This window comes from Sus scrofa, chromosome 7, assembly GCF_054392235.1.
Source record: "Sus scrofa isolate SSC_HxYL_T2T_F1_AM1 chromosome 7, Sscrofa_HxYL_maternal_Yorkshire_Landrace_v2.0, whole genome shotgun sequence".
Lineage (NCBI taxonomy): Eukaryota > Metazoa > Chordata > Mammalia > Artiodactyla > Suidae > Sus > Sus scrofa.
The window spans coordinates 123,728,929-123,749,451 of NC_139389.1; the positions used below are offsets into that span (position 1 = coordinate 123,728,929).

At 40.4% G+C, this 20,523-nt stretch overlaps 1 protein-coding gene and 1 long non-coding RNA gene across 15 annotated transcripts in view; one reads left to right on the plus strand and one right to left on the minus strand.

The window, feature by feature from the left end:
• Positions 1–15,258, plus strand: part of LOC102168159 (uncharacterized) — a 126,372-nt gene extending 111,114 nt beyond the window's left edge. Inside the window, exons 3-4 of one of the 3 annotated variants that reach the window (XR_014811298.1) lie at positions 71–259; positions 12,989–15,258. This is a non-coding gene — a long non-coding RNA (uncharacterized LOC102168159). Of the gene's footprint in view, positions 1–70; positions 3,318–12,988 lie in introns of those variants that run through there. The other 2 variants (XR_014811300.1, XR_014811296.1) reach the window with 2 other exon arrangements.
• RPS6KA5 (ribosomal protein S6 kinase A5) overlaps positions 1–20,523 on the minus strand; it is a 191,758-nt gene that overhangs the window by 76,842 nt on the left and 94,393 nt on the right. For 6 of the 12 annotated variants that reach the window (XM_084970033.1, XM_021099612.2, XM_021099611.2 and 3 more), the window contains 2 exons: positions 6,268–6,383; positions 3,165–3,272 (listed from right to left, as the gene is read on the minus strand). The exons of 5 other annotated variants lie outside the window; for them this stretch is intronic. In XM_084970033.1, the coding sequence (XP_084826159.1) occupies positions 3,165–3,272; positions 6,268–6,383 (224 nt within the window). Of the gene's footprint in view, positions 1–3,164; positions 3,273–3,379; positions 6,384–20,523 lie in introns of all 12 variants that reach the window. One more of the 12 variants, XM_084970037.1, reaches the window with a different exon arrangement.

Here is a 20,523-nt window from a genome sequence, read left to right on the forward strand (position 1 = left end):
CAACAATTCTTACCCATGTTTGATTTTTGTTCACTTTTGCTTTGGTTTCTAACATTTTGCTATTCCTCAGGGCCAAGTGTGTGTGGGCTACCGGCCAATGCTCAGCCACACGTGCCTAGAAACACAGGAGGCACTTAGTGATTCCTTCATTGTTGTCTGACCAGAACCCAGCCTAATATCCCACAGACAGAAGGCTCTCGACAAACACAGACAGAGTGAATGAGCAAATGTCTGAATGGATCCATGGAGAGGGGAAAAGGTGAGCACCACATCTCTCTCTGCAGGGCACCCCCACATGTACATGCCAAGGACCGCTTGACAGTCCACCGGAGCTGACACAGCCCTTCCCAGAAATTTTTTATTATTTATTTTATTTACTTTTTTTTTTTTTTTTTTGTCTTTTTGCCTTTTCTACGGCCGCTTCCTGTGGCATAGAGAGGTTCCCAGGCTAGGGGTCAAATTGGAGCTGTAACTGCCGGCCTACGCCACAGCCACAGCAAAGCGGGATCCGAGCCACATCTGCGACCTACACCACAGCTCACGGCAACGCTGGGTCCTTAACCCACTGAGCAAGGCTAGGGATCGAACCTGCAACCTCCTGGTTCCTAGTCAGATTCATTAAACACTGCGCCATGACGGGAACTCATTTATTATTTATTTTTTGTCTTTTTAGGGCCGCACCCACAGCATATGGAAGGTCCCAGGCTAAGGGTTGAATCGGAGCTACAGCTGCCGGCCTGCGCCACAGCCACAGCAACGCAGGATCTGAAACGAGTCTGCAACCTACACCACAGCTCACAGCAACGCCAGATCCTTAACCCACTGACAGAGGGCAGGGATCAAACCCACGTCCTCATGGATACTAGTCGGGTTCATTACTGCTGAGTCATGACAGGAACTCCAGAATTTCTTTTAATACATAGTATGACAGAGCAAACTAATTATAATGAAATATACTGAAATCAAAACCTAAAAAGAAATTGTGACATCATGACAAATGTGCTTTTTTTTTAAAAGATTATTTATTTATTTATTTATTTATTTATTGTCTTTTTGCCATTTTCTTGGGCCGCTCCTGCGGCATATGGAGGTTCCCAGGCTAGGGGTCTAATCGGAGCTGTAGCCACCAGCCTACACCAGAGCCACAGCAACGTGGGATCCGAGCTGCATCTGCAACCTACACCACAGCTCATGGCAATGCCAGATCCTTAACCCACTGAGCAAGGGCAGGGACCAAACCCGCAACCTCATGGTTCCTAGTCGGATTTGTTAACCACTGAGCCACGACGGGAACTCCCCAAATGTGCTTTTGTGGCATAGGCTGGGCTTGCCAGTCACAGGCATCTGTCTGTGACTGGCAGGGGCACCCAACTGGGCCAGTTTATTGGCAAAACCCCCAACTGAGAGTCTTACCCTCAGTTCTCAGAAAGGAATCCTTCCAGCTCGTGTCCAGGAAGCCACCATTCTCCGAGTGAAGCGGCAGCAAGAGGCCATGGCAGTTCCGCAGCACAGTGTGTCAATCGGCATGCCACCCCCAGCTTTGACAGTGTCCTCACCCTCAGTCATACTCCTTGTCCCTGAATCCACAGTCTGTCTGCTTAACCTGGTTAGTCTTCCGCGATGCTCAGGAAGGCAGGGCTTCCTATGGGAACAGTCTAGCCCTGGGGTCTGGGGGACCTGTTTCTTGCATGGACTCCCCAACAATCCTCTTCTGTCCCGCACGCCTACTTTGAGGGAGACGGGATGCCCCAATTCTTGAGCCTTGCTGGAGGTCAGAGGTGCAGATTAGTCTCCTTCGGGGTTTCTCATGTTAGTGGCTTAGGATTCAGCTGTTTCAGGGATGCTAAACTGGTTACAACTGGTGTTTCTGCTGTCCCCTTTCCAGAAGCCGGCTGCTGTTTTCCGCTCTCCCTTCTGAGTGCCCGCCTATTTCACTCCCACACCTTCACGTGTACAGTGGGGTTTAGTGAGGAAACAGCCATGGTCGTTACTTCACCTGTCATATTTTATTCAAGCTGCCATTAAAATTTTTACAAAGGAGAAAGGTTTGCAAAATCAAACCTTGAAGTCAGTTCCTCAAAAATTCATCTCGTCTGTTTTGTAAATCTGCTATTTCTATCAAAGATAATCAATATATTGTTACAGTCACAGGTTCATGAAGGCAGAGACCATTGCTGTTTTATCTGTCACTGTCCTATCCACTACCCAGCACAGGAGAGGTGGTCAGCAGGTACACACTAATAAGTGATTGAATGAACATAGATATGATACAACAGAATCAGGAGCCTTCATTTTCGTAATTTCAGTACTTCTCTAACTCACTTAGGACCGGTTTGGCAAGGTTCCAAAAAGCAAAAATCAGAAACAGAGACACCTCATTAGGAACCCCAGAATGTGTTTTATAACAACAAAGTTCTTTACCACAAAAATTTGACTAGGATTCTATATGCTATAACAGTAATTTCTTGGACAGAAAGGAACTGGCATTCAAACTTACTTAAGAAACTAGTAGTGTGACAATATACTTTTTATTACAACTGCTACATAAAAAGTATTTAATTACAACTAATGGATGTATAATTCTTATCGTCATGAAATAAATGTCATAATAAACAAGTTTCAATCCATATTGAAAATGCAGAGTCCTCAATATTTAAAATCTATATTATCTATTACATTGCAGTTTGTATGAGCAAAAAACAAGCAAGATTATTGAAGAATTAGGTCTAGTAGATCCTTGTTATTCTTGTCAGATGAGCTGAAAGGACCATCACAACATGCCCTACATTGTGATTATAATATAAACCACATATGCTTTGTAATTCTTTATTGGCTGTTATCTAAGCTATGATTTTCCTAAAAAGCCTAAAGGATTAGTTAGAAATTTCAGTTATATTTTAGGGAGAAACTTATATGTATAATTTTGTTTTGTTTTAAACTGGGGGATTCAGATATACCCATGAAAAGTTTACTGTAATTCTAACGGGATGGCTCCGCAGTAATTTTAAACTAAAAATCTTTACAATCATTCATGCCAAAATGTTTCTCTGGCAAATGTACAAAAATCCATAATCTGTTTGTTACCGTCCTGTTAAATGCTCATTCCACAGCGAATTTTTCATCGTTTCTATTTTACTAACTTCAAGTTAAAATATAATACTCACTTCATCAGCCACAAACTCCTTACTCAGACCAAAATCAGTCAGCACCACATGGCCATTAGAATCAAGGAGAATATTCTCAAGCTTAATGTCACGGTATATAATCCCCAACTGTAAAAACAAACAAACACACATTTTTAAAATAATTTCCAAAAAGCAAATTAGGCAAGTCTTTCTTATCTACCTTAAAAACAAACCAAAAAAAGGCATTCTCTCACTCATGCTGTCATGATGGCTCTGAGTCACAGGCCAGGGCGCATCCAAATTCCTTCGCCTCCGGGCTTACTAGCTAGGTTCCCTGGGCCTCTCCACCCACGCCTTCAAACTCCATATGATGAGGGTCCATCCCTGCTGGACCAGCGTCCGTAGGTCTCCCTGCGGACTGCTGCTTCTTCCTGGGTTCTCCTTGATGGGCTTTATTCTCACTCCAGCTGCTCTGCTGGGGCCTTCTTAGCCAACTCATGTCCATCACTTCTTCACGGTGTCAGAAGCTTTCCTGACTCATCAATTCCCACACTGGTCATCTTTTCGTTTTTTCTTCCTACAACACCTAAATTTAGGTTGTGCTTACCTAAAAAATACTGATATTTCGTAAGTATTTCCTGTTTGTCTTGATAGAACCATATCCTAACGCTGGTTTTTTTTTCACTTTTTATCCTTTTCCCCTAGTATTTAGTGCAGTGTCGTGTGTCAAAGAAGTCATTAATAAGGACATATCGGATTGTATGCTCCTTAACATGAAGGTTGAAGGTCACAGGTTAATTTTAATTGCTCTTTAGTTCTAAATAAGCAAAGCAGATCAATTAGATATTTAAATATCCTTCCATTTTGTTTTGCATATAAGTTTTGTGGTGAAACATGTCAGCTATGTAACATAAATAAATCTACCCAAGTGACATAAGAAGTGCTTGACATATGTGAATTCCACATTTCATGCTATATCAGCCTGAACTAAATGTTTTTAAACTTCCTCGACACTAAGTATATGAAAAATAGGATTCTTGATATGTTCTTAACATTGAAATATAAAATTACACAAGAAAAAACACTAGGCAGTCTTCCTCCAAGAACTTCAATGTCCTACCAGGAAGGATAATGTTTACAGTCTGTTGAACAGACACTTGAAGCCTTACGAGCACCTACCAACCAGAATGACTTTTTTTTTTTTTTTAAACAATCTCTTTGGAAAAGATTTTAGGAATAAGTCATTGACCACCTGCTTCCCCTCCTCACTTTCAGGTAAACGCCCCATTTTTGTCTCTTCCTGGGAACTCCGTGTTAGCAGCTCTGTCAAGATTAGCATTACTGGCTTCATGTTCTATTTCTCCGTATTATCTTTTTAAGGAAGGTTAAGAAGAGTTTAGCAAAGATCTGATCTTCATATTACTTTCACATCGCTGCAATTACACGTATACCTTGTACTCATCATGGTCTCCACCTCTGTGTTTCTCATTAGCCTCTTTTAATAACAACGAATGTTCATGGGTTTTCCTTTAATAAACAGAATGAACAGTTCCCATACAAATTAAAAGCTGAATTTACCAGCTGATCTCTCAGCGCTTTGTATTTTGTTTGCGTTTCCGCTGGTATTTAAGGTGACTGTCACCATCATTTTCATATTACAAAAATTACATCTAATTTCCCGAAGCATAAAACACAAGCTTTCAGCCTATGCATAGGTCTGATGTGTCTCATGTATAAAGATGTCCCACTTTATATCCCACAAAAACAACCAAAGCAGAAAGCTCATCACCATACCAACAACTCGATCAAAAGGAATCCAAACGTCTGTTCTCATCACTTCAGTTCGGCTCCCACCCTACGCTCCTCTTCTTTTCGGCAGCCCTGCACCCAGAGCCTCTTCTACCTCCCTCCTGCTCTTACGCATCTGTCCTTCACTCTTCTTAGGATTCCTCTTCTGTACCTCGTCTCCCTCCTCCTGCCCAGCTGAGTTTCTGTCCTGGGCTATAGATCCACCCATTTCTTGATCCCTTCCTCCTTGTTTCTTCTTCACAATCTCTCCCATCCGTTGCCTCCATCCTGCAATTCGCATCTCCCTGACCCTTTAAAAACGTCATCCTTCTTCCTCGTCTTTGTCTTCCTTCTTCCTTCATTTCTCTCCATTCTTTTTTATGCTCCTTAATCAGCACTTTAATGTCTTCTACCTGTAATCTAGGGCAGACTATGAATACCTAACAAAGAAAAACAGCGGCTTTATGATGTACCTGTGTCCTCTGAATTTAGCGACTCAAGTCATGCTCCTTATGGCCTCACACACCTTTGATACAAATTATTCTTGTACTGTTGATTTCTCAGGAAATACACACAGGTCTAGGCTACATAATGACTGTTTGCTTCTACCATAATCCTTCTTCATTAAAAAAATTTTCATCAAAGTTTCCTGGATCAAGAATAGCAGTATCTGAAATAATACTTTTAGAAAATTTAAACCGATTTTATTGAGTTCAAACGGCATCACATACATGGATTCGGTTTCAAGTTTTGAGTAACTGAGCTCATGCTACATGAAAAAAATGGAGCAGAAGGGAGGGCGAGGGCGTAAGAGAAGAGGCCAGGGACGAACAAATGGAAAAGAAAGTCAGATGAGAGGGTGGGGTAGCTGGGTACCATAGGTAAGTGCTTCTCTCAAATATTCCAAGCTACTCGGGAAATATACCCTGAAGATGTACAGGCAGAGTCTGCAATGGAGTAAGTCACAGTGGAGGAAGTACAGCTTATGACTTATCGTTTCATCTCACAGGTTATTTTAAGAATGGAAATCTTTTATTCCAGTGATACTTTGTAATAAGGAGTAGGAGTTTTCATAAACCAAAACCAAAAAAAACCCCAAACAAAACTCCCCCCCAAAAAAACCCCCAAAAAGCTCAGGTTCTACCTTTTTAATCTGTATCACAGAACTATAAATAGAAAGCAGACTTTTAAAAAAGGACCCATGAAACTGAAACACTTGGTCAAGATCTCCAAGGGCGCCCTCACAAGCTCCACTGAGACAACGACAGGTAAACACATGAGCTCTTCTAGCGCCACCATCACGTCAGTTAACAGATTTTTCAGAGACAGGAATCCCAAAGGTTGAGCATCTTACCTTGTGGAGATGTTCCAAGGCAAGGACAATCTCTCCAACATAGATCTGCACCTCGTGCTCTGTGAAACGCTCTCTTTGAGAAAGATGAGTAAAAAGTTCTCCACCATTTATATAATCTAAAAACGAAATACATTTTTTTCTGTCTTTGATTTATATTCATAAACTAAAGTTAGTATTTCCGTTTTAATCACTTTGGATTAACCATATGCCACTGATTTTTAATGTATTATTTTTGTTCAATTCTTAGTATACAGCTTCATGTAGAATATATGATGAAATTCATATAATACAGTTTCATAAGGTAATGATTACCCTACACTGCAATGGAACGAATTGGCATTGAGTTTTGCAATTAAAACTATGACATGAAATCGGCATATATTGAAATAAATTTCCCAAATGCAGCGTATCAGAAACCTCTGCCATCGCCATACAATACTTAATTTGCTGTGGAGTACGAAAACATCAACCATGATAATAATTAAAATAAAGAAGGAACAGAATAAAACAAAACAAAAATCCCAGCCTTTCCTTTGTAGTAGTAGTTGCCAGTCACTATTTTTTTTTTCATATTTTAAAAGTTCATTTTTATTTCCAGTCTACTATTCTTCAGCAGATTCCTGATTTTCCAGAATTGTCAATGCACAGCCCTTCCAAAAATGTATGTTCCATATCAGGTAGCCTTCTTATTGCTCCAAAGTGTAAGCAGCACAACATGGCTAGATCAAAACACCTGAAACTAAAAGATTCCTATTTCCCTTGAAATGTGCCCTTTTTTATCCCAAAGGGAACAATGAAATACGAGACAAAAAGGCTACAGTGAGAAATAAATAAGGAACTGAATACTAATAATGATAAACCATAATTATGTTCATAATTAGCTCTAAGAAGACATTTACTGATAAACATAATAGTTTCACCAGAAACTAACCATTACTACCTTACACAACATTTGTGTATGAGAAATAATGTACACTTAGAAAATAATCACAGATATAGATGAAAGCTTTTCTCCTGCAAAATTTGAAAAGCACGGATCTCAAGTGTATTCATTTATTAAGTTAACCACAATTTGATAAAAAAAAAAAGAAAAGCAAAATCTTCATGAGTTCGCTAATTTTTAACTTGCTTATTTAACTTTAAATTCCAAAAAGCAGATGCAATGGAATGAAACAACTCCAAAAGCTGGTTGTTTTGCAAGGTATTTTACAAAGCACATGCCAGCAAAAAGCACTGCCCTTTTAAGCCTTCTGTGTTTTGCCAGGGGGTTTTAATTATATCTTAACACAAAGCTAGTTATTAAAAAGGTGTAAAGGAACACAGCATTCCCGCAAACTAACAATGAATTTTTTCAACTTTTAAGTAGTTATTTATTTAAATCCAATAGTGATGTTTATGCATAAATGGTTTCCATGGTTAGTCACGGCACAGAAATAGGGATCCTAGGTCTGCTGACTAACTGGCAAACTCCTATATATCCTTGAATGTCCTATTCAATGATCTCAGCTCCAATAACCACTCCAGCAGAGTTGATCATTTCCTTTTATGTTAACCACTCTACTTATTCAAGACTTATACCAGTACAATTATCTATCTGCATTGAAAATGTTTATTTGCATACTTGCTTTCTCTGCTAAACTCTGAGCTTTTTTTTTTTTTTTTTTTTTTTGTCTTTCTTTTTAGGGCACACCTGTGGCATACGAAGGTTCCCAGGCCAGGGGTCCAGTGGGAGCTATAGCTGCCAGCCTACGCCAGAGCCACAGCAATGTGGGATCCGAGCCGCGTCTGTGACCTACACCACAGGTCATGGCAGTGCTGGCTCCTTAACCCACTGAGTGAGGCCAGGGATTGAACCTGTGTCCTCATGGATAGCGTCCTCATGGATAGCGGTCAGGTTCATTAACTGCTGAGCCACAATGGGAACTACTAAACTCTGAGCTTTTCAAAGTCAGGATCAGTGGTATGCATCTTTAAAAATCCAGAACAGGGAGTTCCTGTAGTGGTTCAACATTCAATGAGCCTGACTAGTATCCATGAGGATGCGGGTATGATTCCTCGCCTTGCTCAGTGGGTTAAGGATCCAGAGTTGCCATGAGCAGCGGTATTGGTCGCAGACGCAGCTTGGATCCTAGGAATCTCCATATGTTGCAGGTGCGGCCCTAAAAAGACAAAAAAATAAGATAAAATAAATAAAAATAAAATTAAAATAAAAATTCAGAACAGTGCCTGCATGCAGAAAGCACTATTAAGATAGTGCTTACTGCATTATTAACTGAACCAAATTCTTTATACTGGAATAAATATTAGAGTCTGAAAAAAATCACTCTGAAACTCAAAGGCAAGTGAATCATTAAAAAAGAAGAAAAAAAGTCCTGGAGTTCCCTTTGTGGCTCTGCGGGTTAAGACTGTAACATAGCATCCATGAAGATGCACATTCGATCCCTGGCCTCGCTCAGTGGTTTAGGGATCCGGTGTTGTCGTGAGCTATGGTGTAGGTCACAGATGCAGCTCGGATCCCGTGTTGCTATGGCTGTGGCATAGGCCAGCAGCTGCAACTCCAATTTGACCCCTAACCTGGGAATTTCCATATGTGGCAGGTGCAACTCTAAAAAGACAAAAAAAAAAAAAAAAAAGGCCAATAGCCCAGGGGTAAGACTTAACATTCATAGAATAAATATACTTCATTTGTGGGTACATGGTTGCATGCTTTAAAGGTGAAAAGCCAACTCTATCCACTGGTCCAGGCTGTTAACAATGGTAAAACAGATACAGAGGCTGCTCAAGGACTATCACAGCAGGAGCTACGATACCTGGGTAAGTGCTGGAATCAGTGTAAGCCCTTGGTACTCTGAGTTGCAATTCTAGTTCCGTTTGGTATGCAGTGGTATCTCATTACGGTTTTAATTTGCATTTTCCTAAATAATGATATTTAATATCTTTTGATGGCTTATTGGATATTTCTATATCTTATGTGTAATGTCTCATCAAGGGTTTTTTTTTTTTTTTTTGCCTCTTTTGGTTTTTTTCTTTTTTACTTGAAATACAATTCACATGCAGTGCCATCTGTCCATCTGAAGTGTAAAATTCAATGGTTTGTAGTACAGAGTTGTGCAACCATCACATTTGATTTTAAAATATTTTCACACTCTCCCCTCCCAGAAATCCTATTTTTACCTGTTTTCCCTTTAGTTGCTTGTGCTTTTGATGTCATGAAATCACTGCCAAAACCAAGGTCTCAAAATTTTATCCCTATGATTTCTTCTAAGAGATTTATACGTTTAGCTCTTAGTTTTAATCTTTGACCCTTTTGAGTCGATTTTTATATATGTTGGGAGGTATGGGGCCCATTTCATACTTGTGCTTATGGCTATCCAGCTGTTTCAGCCCCATGACTGTTCTTTCCTCATCAGCACCCCTGTTAAAAAACCAACTGACCATAAATGTGAGAATTTATTTCTGGACTCTCAATTCTGTTCTATTATCTCTAAGTCTATCTTTATTCTAGTGCCACACTTTCTTTCCTTTAACGGCCACAACCTGTGGCATATGGACATTTCCAGGCCTGGGACTGAATCTGCAGCTGCGGCAATGCCACATCCTTTAACTCATTGCACAGGGTCAGAGATTGAACCGGCACCTCCAGAGCGACTGATGCAGTGAGATTCTTTTTTTTTTTCCTTCTTCTTCTTTTTAGGGCTGCACCTGCGGCATATGGAAGTTGCTAGTGGTCAAAGTGTAGCTGCAGCTGCCGGCCAGCCTACACCATAGCCACAGCAATGCAGGATCCAAGCCACATCTTGGACCTACACCACAGCCTGCAGCAATGCCGGTCCTTAACCCTCTGAGGGAGGCCAGGGATGGAACTCCCATCCTCATGGACACTAGAAACGTTCATAACCCGCTGAGTCACAATAGGAACTCCCAGTTCTAATAGTTTTTTAATGGATTCCTGAGACATTTCTATTTATAAGTCACGTCAGCTATAGAGAGAGGGTTTCTCCTTCCTTTCCGATGGGAAGGTCTTTTATGTTATTTTCTTGCCTAAAATATTGAATAATGTGGTAAAAGTGGATACCCTGCTTCTGATTTTAGGGAGAAAGCATTTAGTCTTTCCTCACTAAATATTACGTCGGCTGTGGGTTTTTCGTAAATGTCTTTAACAGGTGGAGGACGTTTACTTCTAGTCCTATTTTGTTGAATTTTTTTTATCATGAAGGAGTGCTGAATTTGGTCAAATGCTTTTTCTATACCTACTGAGATACCACTATGTGGTTTCTGTTCTTTATTCTATTAATATGGTATATTAATTGATTTTTCACTTGTAAAATCAACCTCGCATTCCTGGATAAATCCCACTCGTCCATAGTATGTAATCATTTTTATTTGCTGCTGGATTCAGTTTGATAGTATTCTCTGGGGAATTTTTGTGTTTCTATTCATGAGAGATAATTGGTCTGTATCCTTCTTTTCTGGTGATCTCTTACCTGGTTTGGTATTGGGATAACCCTGGCCTCATAGAATGTGTTGGGAAGTGCTTCTTCCTCTTCTATTTTGGGATGTTTTAAAGAATGGTATTAATCCCTCCTTAGATGTTTGGTAACATACAGAGTTCCCGTTGTGGTGCAGCGGTAACCAACCCGACTGGAATCCATGAGGACGAGGGTTCAGTCCCTGGCCTCGCTCAGTGGGTCACGGATCCGGCATTGCTGTGAGCTGTGGTGTGGGTTACAGACTCAGCTCAGAGCTCGTGTTGCTGTGGCTGTGGCACAGGCTGGCCTACGTAGCTCTGATCTGACCCCCTAGCCTGGGAATTTCCATATGCTGTGAGTGTGGCCCTAAAAAGCCAAAAAAAAAAAAAAAAAAACAACAAAAAACCCAAAAAAACAAACAAAAAAAAAACCAATCCCCCAAAAAACCAGTTTGGTAACATTCTCTAGTGAAGTCAAATGGACTTGGGGTTTTTGTTATGGTTAGTTTTTATTACCATTACGGTTACTACAACTAGTTCAATCTCTTACTTGTTACATGTTGTATCCTTAACCCACTGAGCAAGGTCAGGAATCAAACCTGAGTCCTCATAGACGCTAGACGGGTTCACTAACCACTGCGCCACAACAGGAACTCCTCCTTCTAAATTCAGCAAAGTCCCCTACCATTCTGATTTACTAATTTGAGTGTTCTCCCTTTTTTTCTTGGTTAAGTCTAGCTGAAGGTCTGTCAACTTTACCTCTTCAATGAACCATCTTTTTATTTTATTCATTTTCTCTATTGTTTTGCTAAATTTCTGCTCTGATCTTTATTGTTTCCCTCACTTTTGCCTACTTTGGGTTTAGTTCTTCTTTTTCCAGTGTCTTAAGATGGAAGATTAACTTAGTGATTTGAGAGCTTTCTTCTTCTTTATTGAATTTAGGCAATTACAGCTATAAATTTCCCACTAAGTACTGTTTTAGCTGCACTGTATAAGACTTGGTATGTAGTATCATCATTTTCTCTCATCTCAAAGTATCTTCTCATTTATTTTTTGATTTCTTCTTTGGTACATTGGTTATTTAGAAGTGTGCTGTTTAATTTCACATAGTTGTGAATATCCCCAAAGTTTTTTTGTTACTAATTTCTAATTTTAGTCCATTGTGGTCAGAGAACATACTCTCTATGATTTTAATCTTTTCAGATTTATTGAGTTTTTTTTTTAATGGCTTAGCATATAGTCTATCCTGGAGAATGTTCCATGTGAACTTAAGAAAAATATGCATTCGGCTGTTGTAGTTTAGAGTGTTCCATGGATGTCTTTATATCTTAATGGTTTATTTTCCATTTCCTTGTCATTCATTTGACTAGTTACTCTTATATACTACTGAAAATGGAATATAATTGTCTATCTCTCCCTCCATTTCTGTCAGTTTTTATTTCATGTATTTTGGGTCTATGTTGTTAGGTATAGTTATGTTTATAATTGTTATATCTTCCTGGTGAATTGTTCCTTTTACCATTGTGAGGGGTCCCTTTAAATCTCTAGTAACACTTTTTTTTCAAGTATATTTTGTCTAATATTAGTATGGCCACTCCTGCTTTCTTGCGGTTGCTGTTTGCATGATTTATCATTTTGCATCTTTTTTAATCTATTTATATCTTTGAAACTACAGTGTACCTTCAATAAACAGTATGTAGTTGGACTTTTTTCATCATCTGACAAGCTCTGTCTTTTGATTATACTGCTTAGTCCACTCATTTTTAATGTTAATATTGATATAGTTGGACTTATGCCTGCTATTTTACTTTTTTGTTTCCTACATAGTTTCTATCTTTGTTTGTTCCTCTATTCCTTACTTCTTTTTCATCAAGGGAATATTTTATAGTGTAACATTTTAATTCCTTTAATGAATTTCACATTTTTGAGTTTTTTCTTAGTGGTTGCTCTACGGCTTACCATGCACGCACCATCAGAAACAGCTTTAGATTTATACCGCCTTAATTTCAGTGACATAGAGAAACATCGCTCCCACTTAGCTCTGTTCTCTCTTCCTCCCTTTTGTATTATTGTTACACATAGTTTAACTATATATGTTACAGACCCAACAATAATTATAATTATTACCTTATATAGTTTTACGTCTTTCAAAGAGAATAAAAGAAAAAATCAAGTATATTTTTACAGTTTGTTACATTAGCCTTCCTTTTCACCATTTTTGGTTCTCTTTACTTTTTCCTATGGCCCCTGGAGCCGGGCAGCACCGAAGGTCTGGCCATTGTAAGGAATTCATCTTTTACTATAAATGAAGTAAGAAGTCTCTGAAGATTCTGAGTACAACCGCGGTATGATTAAGACTTGCGCTGTAATAGAACTGATGACTCTGGCTGCTGTGTTCAGAATAGTAAGAGCGGAAGTACGGCGATTACTCACAACAGCAAGAAGAGATGGTGGAGCCTAGGAGAAAGGGGACGGCAGCAGCGGTGGTGGTGGTGGTGGTAAAGACCCAGCCCTACCTGAGCACATGAGGAGATGGAGCTGGTGTTAGGTGAGATGGGGAGGCCACAGGAAGGACAGATTTGGAGGAGATGATCCAGAGTTCACCTTTGGAAACGAGGAACGCATAGCATCTAACAAAGAGTAAAAGCTCAATAATTGGTAGATACCGTCATCTGGAATTACACATTCTAAGCCTGTAAGAAGGTGCAAGAGAGCCCTTGAGGAATCCTTTCAAGAAGAGGAAGATAAATTTCTCACAGCCAGTTTCAGATCATTAAAAGGAGGCTCCATGTAAATTCCATGAAACTATTTCAATGTTTCGCAATGTTTTCAAATGTATGTACGCATACATGCATTCTGATGAGAACAGAGGATCCACAGCTTTTATCAGACTCTCTAAGTAGTTATAACCACCCCCCCCCCAAAAAAAAAAGCTTTAGGAACATCACCCTAAAGATGGCATTATAAATCTGAATGGAAACATTTATTTACAGACCAACCAATGAATGCTGACTGCCAGCACAGGGAAACATCTGAGAGCAGCATCCTACAGCTCGCCAGCAGCATAAACGTCAGCATCGTGGAGCACACATGCAGCACCATTTCTCCAGAGCATTTAGGTCATTTCTCCCCGACTTCTAGCCTTGCTTGGCATAGCTGCCCTGGAGCTTATTTGTATTTAGACTTGGACTGGTGAGGTTCAGAGCTTAAAGAAGAGAAATGGAGCATGAGGCGGTCATTGTCAACAAGATCTCTGACTACTGAGGATGTGCTGGAACTGCATTTTCTGATGTCTTTGCACCTCTGTGTTTATCCACCGAGCTAGCAACTCTGTTAGAGGAAGGCTGGGGTTTGCCCTTGAAACTAAAAACAACTTCGCCAGGCAGTGAGATGACAAAACAAAATTTAGAAAAGGCTATGGACGTATTATTAGATTTGAGTTGAATTAAATATTTTTATTTGTATTCTCTTGAAAGAGAATACCGGAATCGGGAATGCGGGCAGATTTCTGGGACAGAGTTAGCAGAAGCATGGACGCGCTCGGGGACACCATGAACACCCAGATCCTTAGTGACATCTGAGAGGAAGACTCATCTCAGTTTATAACTCAAGGAATCTCCTGCTTTCTCCTCTCCCAACCCCACCCCTTTCCAGTCGGGCATACATTACATTTCTCCATATAAAGCACTTATTTTAAAGCTTAGACTGAATAAAGCACTTAAGTGGAAACTGTCTCCTGCTACAATTATTTCAAGTCCACTCTGCCTGGTGGGTCCTTGGTCCACGCCAATCATCTACTCCATTAACTTTCCAGCTAAAATTATGGATTCATCAGATTCCTAAAAATTGTTATTTCTTAAGTCGCTTCCAATTTCTTCTACAACAAACTGCAAGCATGAGTTGTGTGTTGTTTTTTTTTAAGCCAATGCTGTTTTTTATTCTCTTTATAAGAAATAGCATGAGAATGTTCAGTTTTTATTGATACTTCTGAGGCTTTTTACCTCTGCGGACATACACCGAAGATGGACTAAATGGTGTTGGATCAATCTACACTCCCGGCTACGGCTGTTTGTGTAGACGCAGCATTTCAGTCAACAGAGTGAGTGGCGGGAAACGGGAAGGGGCCCCTGACGGAGAAGAACGAAGTGATGTAAAGCAGAGTTTTGACTGCCCTCCTTCAAAATCTGTATCTTCACCCAGCCCACTGCTTTGAAGACTAGACAAAGAGATAAGAACTAGAGCTGGAGTTCCCGTCGTGGCGCAGCAGTTAACGAATCCGACTAGGAACCATGAGGTTGCGGGTTCGATCCCTGCCCCTGCTCAGTGGGTTAACGATCCGGCGTTGCCGTGAGCTGTGGTGTAGGTTGCAGACGCGGCTCGGATCCCGAGTTGCTGTGGCTCTGGCGTAGGCCAGTGGCTACAGCTCCGATTAGACCCCTAGCCTGGGAACCTCCATATGCCACAGGAGTGGCCCCCCAAAATAGCAAAAAGACAAAAAAATAAATAAATAAATAAGAACTAGAGCTGCTGGACACTTTCTTTGGGCCTGTTCTATTTAGATATGATAATTTGATCCTCATAAGCGATGCTACCAAGTAGGTGCTACTATAGGAGCAGTACAATCCTCAGAGAAAATAGGTGATCTCCAGAAAACAGTGAAACTCAGAGAGCTTAAATAAGTTATCCAGAGTGTCAGATCCTTTAGGTGGGAGAATAAAGATTACAGACATGAGCAGCCTGACTCTAAAAACAGTGATTTATTTTAATGCTCTATGGCGCTGTCCTTGGCTTCCTCCTGATATCACTTTTACTGTCGTTTATTAGAAGCAACCCCACTGCGCAAATGGTGTTGCTAACTATCGTCAGAAAAACTGTTTTAAAGTCAATTATTCTGTCCTTCAAATATTTGAAAAGCTTGGAGCCAGTAATTCTTTATATTCGGTCATGTAATTTCTCTGTGTAACAATCTTTTCATAATTAAGTTTTGAAGGTTTCATCAGTTCACAGTACTCAAAAGGAGACATCCTTGGAGGCTGGTCTGAGATTTCTTTTTAATGGCCACTGAAAACAAAGAGATTCAATCTATTCTGAGAATGTGCCACGCTGAAATGATCACTGACATATCTGTGACACAGAACTTACGAAAGCCAATTTATATCGTGTAGGAGTGGACCCAGGGCTGTTTTCTCACAAAAAGTACTTGGCCTTGCCTGCAGTTATCATCTTAACCTACTTGCCTGTTAAAGCAGATGGATCTGAATTTGGCAACAAAGAAGAGCTACATTCTAGGTTCTTGCCAGAGATTAGAACCTCAAATTGTCTGCAGTCCAAATCTCATCAGATGTTCAACTGTGAGAAATTATACATACAGGACAATAAATGTAGTTTATATGTAAGACAATATATGTAGTTTATATACCCTTCCCATTATACTGTAATGACTTTGGACAAAGGGCAGGAGAAAGCTATAAGCTTGGATAATATTCTTGGAAAAATGACACTCTCCCTAACCTTGTTCCACAGGCTTACATTAGAGGGAACAGGCATGAAACGTGGAACTATATTTTATCTTATATATCTTACATCTATATAAGGGGAGTTCCCATTGTGGCTCAGTGGTAACAACAAACCCAACTAGTACTCATGAGGATGCAGGTTTGATCCCTTGCCTCACTCAGTGGGTTAAGGATCCAGTGCTGCTGTGAACTGTGGTGTCGGTTGCAAACCCAGCTCAAACCCAGTTCAGATCTGGCGTTGCTGTGGCTGTGGTGTAGGCTGGCAGCTTCCGCTCCAATTTGACCCCGAGCCTGGGAACTTCCATGTGCTGGAAGTGCGGCCCTAAAAAGACAAAAATAAATAAATAAACAAAGAAATCAGAATAAAAAATACATCAAGGAAGGCTAGGGAAAATTGTCCATTACATCTGGGCCCTATTTAAAAGTTTTTTCCCAGATCACCATGCCTTGTAGGTGGGTTTATTTCTTAAAAAATATCTTGATACAATTTCAGACTTACAAAAAATACTTGTAAGAACAGCACAAAGAATCCCAATATACCCATTATGCAATTCACCAATTGTTTACATTCTGCATCATTTGCTTTAGTACTCTGTGTTTTTATGTATGTGCATAATTTTTCTGAACCAATTGAGAATAAGCTGGAGACGTCATTCTCCTACCTTTGAACCCTTCAGTGTGCAAACACTGAAAAACCCTTTCCTATAACCACAGTGCAATTAGCAATACCAGAAACCTCTGTCTAATCTATACTCAATTCCGTGTTTGTTACTGGCTCCACTAATGCCCTTTGCAGCTTAGTGGCTTATGGATCACATTTGCATTGGATATCACAGCTCTTTCGTCTGGACCCTCAGTCTTCTTTCTTTCTTGAGCTTCACATCTTCAAAGAGGACAGGCCAGTTACTTTGTGGGCCAACCTTCCTAGGTTTTATCTGATGCTTTCTCACGATTAGATTCAAGTTATACAGTCGTAGAAGGGATATCAATGAAGTGATGGTACCTGTTTTCAAAAATATCAGGAAGAACGTGGTACTAGTTTTCCCAATATGGTGTTAATTTTGATCAAAGTATTAAGGTGGAGTCACTAAGGCGGTGCTGGGCAGGTTTCTCCACTGTAAAGTTACTATGTTTCCCTTTGTAATTAACTGCCAGATTGTGGGGGAGATGAATTAAGACTATGTAAAAATATACCATTCTTCATCAAACTATCACCTACCCACTTAGAATCCAATAACGATTTTCTAACTGCATCTTTCATTCTCTATGTTGGTTGGACATACACCCTGCCCACTTGGGCAGGTATAGATTAGTAGGACAGAGTCCTAAAAGTATGTTCCTAAATTGCAATATACTTACATATTAATTTTAGTAATTGCTGCCAATTTTTAATGAGTAGTTTCCTCAAAAAGATCATTTATATTCCCCACTAACAGTAAATGGATACCTTAGAATACAAAGTTCTCACCAACTCTTGATATTATCATTATCTGTAATTTACACCAATTTTTTTTTCTTTTTCTTTTTCGGGCCACACCTGTGGCATATGGAAGTTCCAAGGCTAGGGGTCCAATCAGAGCTGCAGCTGCAGGCCTACGGCACAGCCACGGCAACACTGAACCTGAGCCACATCCATGCCCACACAGCAGTTTGCAGCAAGGCCGGGTCCTTAACCTGAGGCCAGGGATTGAACCCGCATCCTCATGGACATTATGTGGGGTTCTTAACCAGCGGAACCACAACAGGAACTCCATTTCTACCAATTTGATAGGCATTCCCAAGACACATACTTTCTGAAGATACAGAAGAAAGAAGAAGGGAAGAAAACCTGAGAGCCTGCAGCAGCTGAACTTGATGTATCTTCAGCGGCAACAGGCCAAGTGGTCACCTCGGACAGGGAAGATGACTGTGATGGGCTGCAGGGTTGAGAAGTAATAAGAGGTTGGAAAAGCACACATGCAGCTCACAAGAGAGGAGGAAAATGTTTGCCAACCTCTGGGAAGCTCTGTTGAGACTATGAGCGTGAATTTTATGCCAGACCCAGCTGACACATTTTGGAGACATATGAAGACAGCTTAGAAAAGCTGGCGTTGGGGGAAAAGTTTAGAGAGTCATCAAAGCAACTGCCATGGCAGGCAAGAAGGAGGGTTAACAGGGCAAGTGACTCTAGGGTGCCAAACCAGGCAGAGTCCAGGCCAGGAAGGGTGCACATGAAACCCAAAGCTGATGCGTGGAAAGGTGCAGGGAGACGTGAGAGAAGGCAGGGCCAATGAGGATTAAAGAGCAGACTCAGGAGAGTGGAAAGGAGAAAACAGAAGATTGCAGTCAAAGAAGAAATCCGATTCTGTGGCCTGGTTTGAGTGATAAGGCTCCTTGTGTGGCTAGGCTTATGAATGGCTAAAACGAAGGCCAAAATGTCACAAGCCAAGGAGCTTTGGCATGGTGTTGAACTGGTTATCCATATGGCTACTAAAACTGGGGAAGGGGATGGAAGGAACCTAGAGGAGAGGGAAGCCAAACCTAAAGAATTGGAGTCATTGGAAAAGGCCAGCAGGTGTCCTATGAGTCAGTTGACTACGGGATGGAGGGTAGGGAGTTAGAAAAAAGCTCCTTCAAAACACAAGCTCTGTTGAGAAATGACTGTAATGACAGTAGCTTACCTTCACTTTGTTGGCTGTAAGGAGCAAAAAGGGGAGACTGACGGCCTTTCATGAAAGGGGCTGCTGGAGAAGTAACATCGTCCAAGGACGGGAGGCTTTACTTCAGACAAATGGATAAAAAAAGGCGCCATGGATTAAGATTAAGGAGCTGTGCACACAGGGTTCTCCACAGGCACAATGGAAGGGGTTAACAGAGGAAAATAAGGGGGGAAAATGAGGTATAAGTAGGGAAAGAATAATTTTAAAATTCCTCAAGATATTTTTTAAAAAACCTCCAAAGCTTCTGAAATAATAGACACAGAGTTAAACTTTATAGAGTATAGTCCATAAATAGATTCCTACCTCTCTAATGACATGTTTCACCTTTTATTCTAGAAGCTAATTTAAATGTATCCTGTCAGAAAGAAAAGTTGAAATCTGGCACCACTGAGGCAGATCAAAGTCCCAGAGCAATTTTTTTTTCTCTGCCAGGCACAGGGTCTGGTACAAGCAAATATAATGTACTCACTAATATTGTTTGCATGAAATGAAAAAACATGCAATACTCTGTTTACTGGCTGCTGTAGTCACAGAGGAGAATTAGGGTAGATTTTTCATCTTGAGTTTATTAACAATAAAAGTAGAAAGAAAGAGTTAAAATATTGTCATAGCTAAAAACTGCAATTCAGATGCACCCGTGAGCAACAGAAAAGAAGGGGTAAAAGAAAAAGGGAACCAGTAATAACACAGTAAAAACACTTTTCCTGATGGACATCTCTCTTATATTCTGATCTCTTCCCCTCCTAAGAAGTTTCAGAGTAAGAGTTAAGATTCAGGAGTCCCCTGGTGGCTCAGCAGTTTAAGAAGCCAGTGTTGCCACTGCTGTGGCTTGGGTCACTGCTGGGGCATGGGTTCAATCCCCGGCCTGAGAACTTTCATATGAGGTGGGCACAGGCAAAAAAACCAAAAACCAAAAACCAAAAAAAACCACTCTGTTTGTTCATAACTGAAGAAGAGAAGGGGACTATCAACAGGACATCTTCTTGACAGTAATTATAAATAAACAAGTGAATGAACTGATACGTTCTCAGGAGCTGCGATGCACATTTCATCAATGTGACTTTCCCCCCAAAATCCCATTTATCAACCTTAAATTATACTGAGATTTATTTACAGTCTATACAACGGAATACCTTACATGATGCTTGTATAGACTACTGGTTTGTTGATTAAAGTAAAAAGAACTTCTTATATGAAAATGATTACATATTAATTTGCTAAATGATTTGCTTTACATGCAGAATGGTTCATACTCTGTATCTGTAAAATATGAATATAAATAATTCCAACTCACACATAAGATTATGATGAGCTGTTAAGAGTTAAATTTGGGGAATGTCTGTTGTGGTTCAGTGGTTAACGAACCCAACTAGCATCCATGTGGACGTGGGTTCGATCTCTGGTCTCACTCAATGGCTTATGGATCCGGCGTTGCTGTGACCTGTAGTGTAGGTCACAGACGTAGCTCAGATCCTGTGTTGCTGTGGCTGTGGCGTAAGCCAGCAGCTACAGCTCTGATTCAACCTCTAGCCTGGGAACCTCCATACACCAAGGGTGCAGCCCTAAAAAGACA